General features: G+C 49.2%; 1 protein-coding gene across 1 annotated transcript; it reads right to left on the bottom strand.

The window, feature by feature from the left end:
* Positions 1-11389: 11389 nt before the first annotated feature.
* LOC123058801 (pleckstrin homology domain-containing protein 1) lies at positions 11390-12185 on the bottom strand. The gene has a single exon (XM_044481477.1). It carries the CDS (start codon positions 12025-12027, stop codon positions 11542-11544), a length of 486 nt encoding a protein of 161 aa, XP_044337412.1. The 5' UTR covers positions 12028-12185; the 3' UTR covers positions 11390-11541.
* Between the last annotated feature and the right edge of the window lie 274 nt (positions 12186-12459).

Here is a 12459-nt window from a genome sequence, read left to right as displayed (position 1 = left end):
CATCCATATTTAGGATTGGGTCAAAGTAGTTGTGTTCCGCAGATCAAGTTACAATCCAGCTTCTGGTCTGCTCTACCCTGAAGTATTACCTTCTTTATGACAGGAATTTCATGAGAATTGCACCACCTTTTGTGAATTCTTGACATAGTGATACTTCTCGCCATCCTTTTTCATTCCTTGGTTCCGTGTTGTTGCAGCCGGAGTACCGACAAATGAATTGTGATGTGTGAAATCAATACTCCCAGCAACCTCGTTGCTTGGTAGTTAAAGGGTAATAATCTTATTCTTAGTATGTTGGTTATTGAATCACCATTCTAAGACTGATCGTGCTACCTAGTCCTTGTTCTCGGTGCACTCCTCGATTGATGAGTTAGGATCTTGTTAAGTCCTCGCTCATTTGATCATATCGTCTTGCCCTCAAAAGCGAGATTGTTCTCGAGCTTAGTAACATATCGGTGGTTCGTGATTTTCCAAATATCTTCTCGGAAGTATCACCAGGTCGTCACCTGACCGTTATGTTGAGCTCGTGATCAAGTTGGTTTCTTATGAACCACCTTCTCTCCAAGAATCGGTGTTAGATATCCCTGAGCTAGTTGGTTAAGCTAGACAACAACTTGGAGAGTTGGAAGATAAAAGCTTGCCTGACTTAGTTCGTTCCAAAGGGATATTCTTGTGTAGTGTGTGTTGAAGAAAGATGATATCTTCATCGATTGGTCCCTGTGATCAGTTGCTGGACCTATCGTCTTATCAGTTCTTTGATTTGAGTGTGGGCTATCGTCAAATCAAGTCAGAACCAACGATGCTCGTAATGTTGTCTTATTCGTGGTTGATCCCTCGAGCATACACCATTAAATCTTTGGTCTGACCAATGCTATCACTTGTTCACTTAACTATGGAATTCCTTTTAAAAGGAAACCCAGATGAATAGTTGTTGAGCCCATTGACAACATCCTTATCTCCTCCATGATTTTGTTGAACATTAAGCTAGTGTTGGAAACTTTTGAAAGCATTTGTTCATGCTAGTTCATGAAGCATATGTTCGGATGTAAGTAGTGACTTCCTTTAATTCATGTGCATCTGATGCAAGTTGCCGCCGTGGATTCGAGAAAGTCAATGTTGCTTTCTTTGGAATCATTCCAAATCAGTCATGCACACGTGCGAAGAATGCTGTGGTTTGAAGACTTGCAACCTTCAATCTAGATGTATCCCTAGCACACCAAGCCACTGGTTGATTTGTTCAAGGAGAAGGAGTTCCTTCATAAGAGCTAATCCGGACTTATGTAAGGACTTCGATACCCTCGTTGATGGTTCCCCCTCCTGAACTCGGTAGTGTTTTATTATAAGACTACCACGTGGTCATGCTTGTCTGGGACAACGTGTTCACATGTTTGTAGCAGAACCAGCTCATGTTTTGGAGCTTGCTATCGTAGTTCATCTCCCGAGAATCCCGCAACGTCATCTCGTCGATTTGTGTTGCAAACTTTCATTTTTCTTCCTAGACTCGATGAGTCTGGAATATCCTGACACCAACCAGATCTGAATCTCAGGCAGATATGATGGTTTGGAACATTTCCCAAGAACTATAATATCGGTCCCTCGAAAACCGGTAAAGTGGATGTCGTGGCCAACACACCCAGCCGGAAGACCTGTTATTATAATATCTTGATTGAGGAAGTTGGCCACCTCCCCATAGGGATTTCGTAGGATTTACTCCCTAGTTGCCCCTATGGATTTTGAGATCCCGAAGTCCGACCTTTTACTTGATGTTCTAGATATCAAACCATATCTATGAATGGGTTACGCTAGCACATCAAGGAGAACATTAGAAGCGGAGTGCTAAATGTCTCTCGGTCGATCGTCCAGATTTTGTTTCCTTGGCCTCGCCAAGGGTGGAATCTGAGAAGGTGTTATCTTCCTTTGCATCTGCATCCTCCATCACTATTCATCATGGTAGTAAGTTGTGTTGCCAGAATCCTTGACACGGATATTGGTAAAACCTTGATGATTATGGAAATGCTCAAGTTCTTGAGAGCACGCACAAGCGTTAGGTGTTACCATCGGCACTAGCTAGGTTTGCTCTCAACTTCCTCGGTTATGCTATAACTTCTCAACAGTGGATTCACTCTCTATTGTTGGGTTCTTCCCCAGTTACCAGAATCATTCCCAGCATTTGCATTTTGTTCCCAGCTTGCACCGCCAATGTGCCATTCTACCATGGGTCTCTTCCATTTCCGGTGATAAGCAAATTCATCCATTGCGTTGTCTTCAACAAGGTAATCCACATCATCCAAGTCTGAGTATGCCATTCTACCGACCCCCTCCAAACGATCGCTTGAGAATTGTCTTAGGCTGGTTTAAAGAGTTTCAATGATCATTGAATCAAAGGTAATTCTTTTTGCCACTTAAGGGGAGATATCTACGAGTCACGGTTCTGAAGGTGTCTCGTTGTGGTTTCATGGCAACTCAACTCCTCGCTACGTTGACAATCGATTACCACCTTCTTAAGCGTGAAATTGTTGTCTACCTAGTGAACCTTCGTCATCCGTTTCTTTCCACCCCTCTTGATGTGTATCTCGTGTCTCAACCCGAGAGATGGTTCTAAGTCTCATTCCGTGAGTTAATCCTGAGTTGTTCGACCTTCGAGAAGACCGATCCTTCTAGAGTTTTCCTTTCCTCTTCTTGTCATGATTAGCTGAAGTTCTCAGAGCAAGACGACAAGACAAAGATGGTGTTCAAATCAACGTTCATTTGAAGTGCAACCTGGATCGTGAAGATTATACTAGTCTGCGTTACCCTTCACCTTACCCTACGCTTGAATCTCGAGACGAGATTCTTGTTTAGTGGGGGTGAGTTGTCACATCCCTAGCTTCTGGTAATGCTCTAGGCTAGCTTCATGTGTGCATCATGTTTAAATTCTGAAATTTGAACCGAGGGAAATTGGAAGCCTCAAAACTTAAATAAAAGAGGGGCAAAGAACCCTGGTAAATGCATTCAATGTTTTCAAAATGGCCTTAAATAATGTTGGTTATATTTTGGTAAGGGTTTTGCACCAAACCAAAAATAATGAACATTTTTGAGGAATATTTTGAGCACTGAATTTAAATCATTACTTTATTTGCATTTGGAACTATATTCATAACTTGTATAGAATATATTTCCAAATACCCTGAAATATTTTATGTGCTTTTGGAAAAGTCCATTAAGCAGCATAAATATTTTCAGAGGAGTTTTTGGCATTGTTTGAATTATTTTAAATTCAAAACAGTGGCAAAATAAGTTAAATAAAACAAAACAGAACAGAAAAATATAAAACAGAATTTACCTGGCCTCACCCGTGCAGCCCACCAGAGCCGGCCCAGCTCCTGTGCTGGTCCAGCACTGTGCGGCCCAGCCCACCGCGGTCGCCACCGTCTTCAACCTCCTGCCAGTAGGCAGGAGGGCGTGTGCCCGACGCGCGCGCGCACGCTCCGGCCACCTCCTGCTTACCTGCTCGCCGCTGGAGGCACCCGAGGGCGCCACGCACTCCCCCTCGCCCCCTGCACCTCCCCTCTCTTCCCCTGGACCCCGTTCCCTCCTCTGCTTCCCTCCAGCGCACACCACCGAGCGGAGCTCGCCGTCATCGTCGCCGTACCCATGGCCACCGGCCACCCCTAGCCTCGCCGATGCACCCAGGAGCTCCGCCTCGACCCCCTCTTCCTCCTCACCGTTCCACAGCCCTCCGGAAGCCCTGCATCGCCGCCATCGCCGTCGTCTTCTACCTCGGACCCGCCGGCCATCTTCGTCAAATTCGCCGGCTCCGGACCGTCCCCGACCTCGCCGAGCATCTCTTCGTGACCGTGGTGAGCCCCCGGTCCTCTTCCCCCTAATCCCGCCTTCGTTTGCTTGCCGTAGCCGCCGCCCCCTTGCTTACCGTAGCCGTCGTCGCGCGGGCTCGTCGCCGGCGAAGCCCCAGTGACCAAATGGCCCCGCGCGTGCGTCCGTTGCACTCGCAACGACCCGTGGAGTAACGCTAGCGTGGCAGCTAGCTCGTTTGCAAGCCGCAGCGCTAACCCCGCACCCACCCGAGCTCCGGCCGCCGCCTTGGGCTCCACTCCGGCGAACCCCGGGCACCCCCGCACCCCCCCGTTGGTCCCCCTAGATGCGCACGGGCGCAGGCTACTTCCTGGTGCCCTTGGCGCGTCGATCCGATCCCCCTAGCGCCAGTCCGGTGTCCCCCGCCGTGCTCTGTGGTCGCCGCCGGCGTAACTCCGGCGAGGGTGACGTGGCGCTGATTTAGTCAGCACTAATGACCACACTAAACACCCCCACCGCCACTGACAGTGGGCCCCACCCCTGGTCAAACCCCAGTCAGCGCTGGGTTTGACCGGGATTAGCTCCTGTGTCACTGACGTGTGGCCCCCACACGTCAGGTTTGACCTGGGGCGCCCAGTTGACCCTGCTGACGTCATGCCAACGTCATGCTGACGCAGTAATGTTTTCTGGATTTAATTTAATTCTGAAAATTCCAGAAAATTGTATAAACTTCTAAAATTCATAGAAATTCAACCGTAACTCCAAATTAAATAAATTATATATGAAAAATTATCAGAAAAATTCAAGGAATCCATCTGTACCATTTTCATGCATGTTAGAACAACTTATAGGTGCTGTTTAGCACAAATCAATTAAATGGCATTTGAATAATCACATATGGAGTTTGAATTTGAATCTTGTATTCAAACCAACTTCATCTAATCTGTTGCTAATTGCATTAGCTCAAAACACATTCATTTTGCCATGTCATGATCATGCATCATATTGTGCATTGCATTGATTGTGTTCCTTCTGTGTTGCCGGTATTTGTCCCCTCTCGATAGACGTGATACCGATGATGTGATCGTTGACACTGATGAAGACTCAATGTTATCTTCAGAAGTGCCAGGCAAGCAAAACCCCCTTGTTCATTTCGATAAAATCCCACTCTCTCGCTCCTGCTCTCTTTTACTGCATTAGGACAACAACGACATTTTGTTACTTGCTGCGGTAGCTGAACCCCTTTATCCTTTGCATGACCTGTCATTGCCACAGTAAATAGATGAAACCCACTAGCATGAGTAGGAGTTGTTTGAGCCCTGATGTGCCTACTCATTCATGCTTGTTGTCATGCCTGCTATTGCTTAGAGTTGAGTCAGGTCTGATTCATCGGGGATGAATCAGAGGCGTGTGAACATGTCCTACTGTGTGTGAGCGAAGTGTGTGAACACGATTTGGTAAAGGTAGCGGTGAGAGGCCATGTAGGAGTACATGGTGGGTTGTCTCATTGCAGCTGTCCTCAGGAACTGAGTTCTGTGTTTGTGATCCATGATTCAGCTACTACCATACATTGGGCCCTGAAATATGACCCCGCTCGACTTCTTATTCACCCTTGTCCTCTGTCCAGGAGTTGCAAGTAGTTTCTGGTGTTTGTAGTATGCTGGAGGCCGTGGACAGCGCTGACCGTAGGGGTGGGCTGTGATGCGGTAGGCACGTGGCCGGGTAAACCGGGCACCCGTTTGGTGTCACGGAACCCTGTTCACATCGTTTGGGGCTGTGAGCGAAACTCCGGCCGGATCTCCTCATGGATGGAACCCGAATAGGCGATAAACCTGGACTAGAGACTTAGGTGTTTAGGTAGGTCGTGGTCTACACCCACGTCGGCTTTCGCTTGAAGTCTGCCGAGCACATGTCGTGTGCAGACGCTAAGTGGTGGAAACATGTATGAAGAAGTACACCCCTGCAGGGTTAACATCATCTATTCGAATAGCCGTGTCCGCGGTAAAGGACTTCTGGGTTGCTTATATCAGTTCATAGACAAGTGAAAGTGGATACTCTAAAATACGCAAGATAAGCGTGAGTGCTATGGATGGCGTTCTCGTAGGGAGACGGGGGCGGATCCATAGTGGTGTATTGATATGGTGAATATGTGGACTCGTGTGCGCCACCTCAAAAGAGTTACTTGCAGTCGTAGTTCAGGATAGCCACCGCGTCAAAGCTGGCTTGCTGCAGTCAAACTCCACCATCCCCTTTGTTGATAATGATGCATGTGTAGATAGATCTGATGTAAGTCTTGCTGGGTACATTTGTATTCATGTTTGCCTATTTTATGTTTTTGCAGAGAGACTTCAGTCTCACTAGTAGTTCCGCTTGGACTTCGACGTTTAGCTTGATACCTCAGCTACGATCTTGTGCCCTCGGCAGAATCTGGTAGATAGTCGGGTACAGACATCTATAAATGAAAAAGGCTGAGAAGCCTGACTATCTACCAGATTCTGCCGAGGGCACAAGATCGTAGCTGAGGTATCAAGCTAAACGTCGAAGTCCAAGCGGAACTACTAGTGAGACTGAAGTCTCTCTGCAAAAACATAAAATAGGAAAACGTGAGTACAAATGTACCCAGCAAGACTTACATCAGATCTATCTACACATGCATCATTATCAACAAAGGGGATGGTGGAGTTTGACTGCAGCAAGCCAGCTTTGACTCGGTGGCTATCCTGAACTACGACTGCAAGTAACTCTTTTGAGGTGGCGCACACGAGTCCACATATTCACCATATCAATACACCACTATGGATCCGCCCCCGTCTCCCTACGAGAACGCCATCCATAGCACTCACGCTTATCTTGCGTATTTTAGAGTATCCACTTTCACTTGTCTATGAACTGATATAAGCAACCCAGAAGTCCTTTACCGCGGACACGGCTATTCGAATAGATGATGTTAACCCTGCAGGGGTGTACTTCTTCATACATGTTTCCACCACTTAGCGTCTGCACACGACATGTGCTCGGCAGACTTCAAGCGAAAGCCGACGTGGGTGTAGACCACGACCTACCTAAACACCTAAGTCTCTAGTCCAGGTTTATCGCCTATTCGGGTTCCATCCATGAGGAGATCCGGCCGGAGTTTCGCTCACAGCCCCAAACGATGTGAACAGGGTTCCGTGACACCAAACGGGTGCCCGATTTACCCGGCCACGTGCCTACCGCATCACAGCCCACCCCTACGGTCAGCGCTGTCCACGGCCTCCAGCATACTACAAACACCAGAAACTACTTGCAACTCCTGGACAGAGGACAAGGGTGAATAAGAAGTCGAGCGGGGTCATATTTCAGGGCCCAATGTATGGTAGTAGCTGAATCATGGATCACAAACACAGAACTCAGTTCCTGAGGACGGCTGCAATGAGACAACCCACCATGTACTCCTACATGGCCTCTCACCGCTACCTTTACCAAATCGTGTTCACACACTTCGCTCACACATAGTAGGACATGTTCACACGCCTCTGATTCATCCCCGATGAATCAGACCTGACTCAACTCTAAGCAATAGCAGGCATGACAACAAGCATGAATGAGTAGGCACATCAGGGCTCAAACAACTCCTACTCATGCTAGTGGGTTTCATCTATTTACTGTGGCAATGACAGGTCATGCAAAGGATAAAGGGGTCCAGCTACCGCAGCAAGTAACAAAATGTCATTGTTGTCCTAATGCAGTAAAAGAGAGCAGGAGCGAGAGAGTGGGATTTTATCGAAATGAACTAGGGGGTTTTGCTTGCCTGGCACTTCTGAAGATAACATTGAGTCTTCATCAGTGTCAACGATCACATCATCGGTATCACGTCTATCGAGAGGGGACAAATACCGGCAACACAGAAGGAACACAATCAATGCAATGCACAATATGATGCATGATCATGACATGGCAAAATGAATGTGTTTTGAGCTAATGCAATTAGCAACAGATTAGATGAAGTTGGTTTGAATACAAGATTCAAATTCAAACTCCATATGTGATTATTCAAATGCCATTTAATTGATTTGTGCTAAACAGCACCTATAAGTTGTTCTAACATGCATGAAAATGGTACAGATGGATTCCTTGAATTTTTCTGATAATTTTTCATATATAATTTATTTAATTTGGAGTTACGGTTGAATTTCTATGAATTTTAGAAGTTTATACAATTTTCTGGAATTTTCAGAATTAAATTAAATCCAGAAAACATTACTGCATCAGCATGACGTTGGCATGACGTCAGCAGGGTCAACTGGGCGCCCCAGGTCAAACCTGACGTGTGGGGGCCACACGTCAGTGACACAGGAGCTAATCCCGGTCAAACCCAGCGCTGACTGGGGTTTGACCAGGGGTGGGGCCCACTGTCAGTGGCGGTGGGGGTGTTTAGTGTGGTCATTAGTGCTGACTAAATTAGCGCCACGTCACCCTCGCCGGAGTTACGCCGGCGGCGACCACAGAGCACGGCGGGGGACACCGGACTGGCGCTAGGGGCATCGGATCGACGCGCCAAGGGCACCAGGAAGTAGCCTGCGCCCGTGCGCATCTAGGGAGACCAACGGGGGGGTGCGGGGGTGCCCGGGGTTCGCCGGAGTGGAGCCCGAGGCGGCAGCCGGAGCTCGGGTGGGTGCGAGGTTAGCGCTGCGGCTTGCAAACGAGCTAGCTGCCACGCTAGCGTTACTCCACGGGTCGTTGCGAGTGCAACGGACGCACGCGCGGGGCCATTTGGTCACCGGGGCTTCACCGGCGACGAGCCCGCGCGGCGACGGCTACGGTAAGCAAGGGGGCGGCGGCTACGGCAAGCAAACGAAGGCGGGATTAGGGGGAAGAGGACCGGGGGCTCACCACGGTCACGAAGAGATGCTTGGCGAGGTCGGGGACGGTCCGGAGCCGGCGAATTTGACGAAGATGGCCGGCGGGTCCGAGGTAGAAGACGACGGCGATGGCGGCGATGCAGGGCTTCCGGAGGGCTGTGGAACGGTGGGGAGGAAGAGGGGGTCGAGGCGGAGCTCCTGGGTGCATCGGCGAGGCTAGGGGTGGCCGGTGGCCATGGGTACGGCGACGATGTCGGCGAGCTCTGCTCGGTGGTGTGCGCGGGAGGGAAGCAGAGGAGGGAACGGGGTCCAGGGGAAGAGAGGGGAGGTGCAGGGGGCGAGGGGGAGTGCGTGGCGCCCTCGGGTGCCTCCAGCGGCAAGCAGGTAAGCAGGAGGTGGGCGGAGCGTGCGCGCGCGCGTCGGGCACACGCCCTCCTGCCTACTGGCAGGAGGTTGAAGACGGTGGCGACCGCGGTGGGCAGGGCCGCACAGTGCTGGACCAGCACAGGAGCTGGGCCGGCTCTGGTGGGCTGCACGGGTGAGGCCAGGTAAATTCTGTTTTATATTTTTCTGTTCTGTTTTGTTTTATTTAACTTATTTTGCCACTGTTTTGAATTTAAAATAATTCAAACAATGCCAAAAACTCCTCTGAAAATATTTATGCTGCTTAATGGACTTTTCCAAAAGCACATAAAATATTTCAGGGTATTTGGAAATATATTCTATACAAGTTATGAATATAGTTCCAAATGCAAATAAAGTAATGATTTAAATTCAGTGCTCAAAATATTCCTCAAAAATGTTCATTATTTTTGGTTTGGTGCAAAACCCTTGCCAAAATATAACCAACATTATTTAAGGCCATTTTGAAAACATTGAATGCATTTACCAGGGTTCTTTGCCCCTCTTTTATTTAAGTTTTGAGGCTTCCAATTTCCCTCGGTTCAAATTTCAGAATTTAAACATGATGCACACATGAAGCTAGCCTAGAGCATTACCAGAAGCTAGGGATGTGACAAGAGGCAGCTCTATCGGACGAAGAATTTGTCTGTCGAATGGGGCTGGCGCCACCATCGTCGGTGCATGTCAAGGAGGAGCCACCCTCCCCGCTGTGGGTCCACGTGAAGCAGGAGCCGACATCCCCACTTGGATCAAGGTGGAGCCTGTGTTACCCCGTGCAACCACGGCGTCCACATCGCATGTCACGTCAATGAGGAGCCCTTGTCCCATCCACGCCCTCACGCGCAACCGTGACGTCCAGATCGGACGCCACATCAAGGAGGAGCTCGTGTCGCCGCCGGCACACAACAGGTATGCCCGCATTGACGGGCCCGCGCATCCGCCACCGTCGCCCCATCACGGAGGAGCTGCCGCCCGTGATCACGAAGGCACGAGACTGCATCCTCCACTACCTCGAAGGAGGAGGCGGTTATGGCGGTCCCTCGGGTTCGAGGGCCATCGTGTCCGAGGAGGAGTGTGTGGTGAGGCAATAGGCGCAGTATGACTGGTGCAACGCCGCTAACCGATCTACGTTCGCTAAGTTTGACGTGGCATCGGAATCGGTCCACAATGATCCGGACCTCGCCTCGCATGGGCCTTCGACCGCTCCATCACCACCACGGAGACGGCCGCCAAGCGCCGGCGCCGACTTTACGGCGAGGAGTGGTCGCTTAGCGACTCCTCCGCTAACTCTGGCAGGGGCAAGGCATCTGTCAGAGCTCTGCGGGCGCCGTCTGCATTGGCCGCGGCGATCCTCCGCACCATGCACGAGGAGGCCCAGCGGCTCCTCCGTGAGCGGCAGGCAGCTACTGGACACAACTGTTGCGGCCCTCCAGCGCCCTTCCGCCGCTGGAGGGACGACAGCGAAAGCATGAATGGCGACAACGCTGCGATAGGCAGGACGACCATGTGTATAAGGTGGTCGATCGTCCGGTATAGGGTCTAGGGTTTTTTCTTCTAGTTTTTAGTTAAATGGTCAAAATATCGACTGATTTTGTGTAAATTATGTCTGACCTTTAATGAAATCCGACTTGTTTGATAAATTTCATTTGGTTTGTTAAATTTGTTTTGAAATGAAAGTGGATAGCATTGGATGACCGTCTCCCACATCCATGTCCGCAGACCGCTCCCTCCCTCGGTTCACGAACGGATATGGTGTCCGATTTGCAGGTCAATGTTGGAGATGCCTTATCCACTCTTTCTATCCAAGGCATTGACTTGTCTACTGGGAGTATTTTTTACATCTACTGGTAGTTGTTGTTGAAAAAAAACTAGAGAAAAACTTCCAATATTTATCAAACATCATGACAACATAAAGGAACACAAGAAGCGATGAGCCAAAGACGTGTCGTCATCGTTGACCCTCCCTCATCAAAGTCGGACAAACCTAGGCAATCGAGAAGTCGTCATGCTAAGGTCCTAAGACCACTGCACTAGGTCAGAAGGATCCAACTTGTAAACACACAAACATCGACAAACAAAGACTGGATCAAGTGGATACACACATCAATCCCACATGATCTGTCAAAAACATACCTTCACACGCACTCTTACGATGCTAGATGATGATGACAATATACTACTTACATGATTAAGTGTATACATATGATATTAATTCCCTTAGCATTATTTAAATCTTAAGTTATACCATCTCGTGCTATTAAATAAAGGATTAAAAGGACAGGGTTTCATTTAAATTTGCTCATCATCTTTGTCACATTCATCCTACTTTTTCACATCTCTACACATCACAAAAATGACTTAGTAAAATTTATTGTAAATTTATTTTGAAGAATACATCAATGACGTATCATATTTTCTATAGTAGAAGGCGAGTTATAATTACAAGAAACCATTAACAATGCGAACATACACGGCGACACGCCGACACCAACACACTACACATGGCCTACTCTCCCGCGGAAGGATCTAAACCTCCTGCTCCAAACCCCGCGCGCAGCATGTCCACCGTGTGAAAAATTTCATCCCATGTGGTCCCTGCAGGAGCGGCGAGTGGGAGAACAATGGAGTTGATCCACTCCTCCTTCTGCTCCTCGGAGTCGGCGGCGAAGTACATGGTCTCGCCCGGGGTGGAGAGCTCGAAGGCGAACTTGCGGTCGGGCACGCCCTCGGCGCCCTTGACGGCGAGGCAGGAGGCGAGGAAGATGACGCCGCGGGGCACCGACGCGTGGTCGACGTCCGAGTCCTTGAACCAGAAGAGCATCCCCTGCTTGAGCACGAACCAGCGCCGGCGCCACGCCTTGCTGTGCTCCCCCTGCTGGTCCAGCCACCCCGCGCACTCGGGCTGGTGCCAGAACTCGATGTAGTCCAGGAACTCCGCGTCCGCGGCCGGGGCGCCGGCGCCCATCGCCTCTCGCCACAGGCTCGCCGCCATGAGATGTGGTGGGATCTGGGGATCCGGTCGAGCGCGTCGGGAGATTTATTTTGGAACAGCTCGTTCGTTAGGTTGGGTTTCCCCCCTGGGCCCTGCTTTTAACGGAACGGGCCGGGCCGGAGTCGGACTGTGTGCTGTACAACCGAGCTGGTCTGTATCGGTATCGGCATGGGTATAGAAGGACGCCGACAACAGTTTCAATCATCGCAAAAAATAAAATTAAAAAAAAAAGACAAAGACAAAGAGCGAGTCGGGGCGTCTCTCCTCGTTCACCTTGCCTCTGGAAGGCATTTATCTCGTCTAATGTGACTTTGTATTGAATCTTTTCGCGTGTGAAAAAGATAAAATCTAGTGTTAAAATATGCTTTTCACAAAACATTCTTTTGTCTTTTTTACACAAGTCACAAAAAATGTTGATTTCTCGAAACTTAA

Source organism: Triticum aestivum, chromosome 3A, assembly GCF_018294505.1.
Source record: "Triticum aestivum cultivar Chinese Spring chromosome 3A, IWGSC CS RefSeq v2.1, whole genome shotgun sequence".
Classification (NCBI taxonomy): domain Eukaryota; kingdom Viridiplantae; phylum Streptophyta; class Magnoliopsida; order Poales; family Poaceae; genus Triticum; species Triticum aestivum.
The sequence above is the reverse complement of the archived record's forward strand: the minus strand, read 5'-3'. Positions and strand labels throughout refer to the sequence as shown.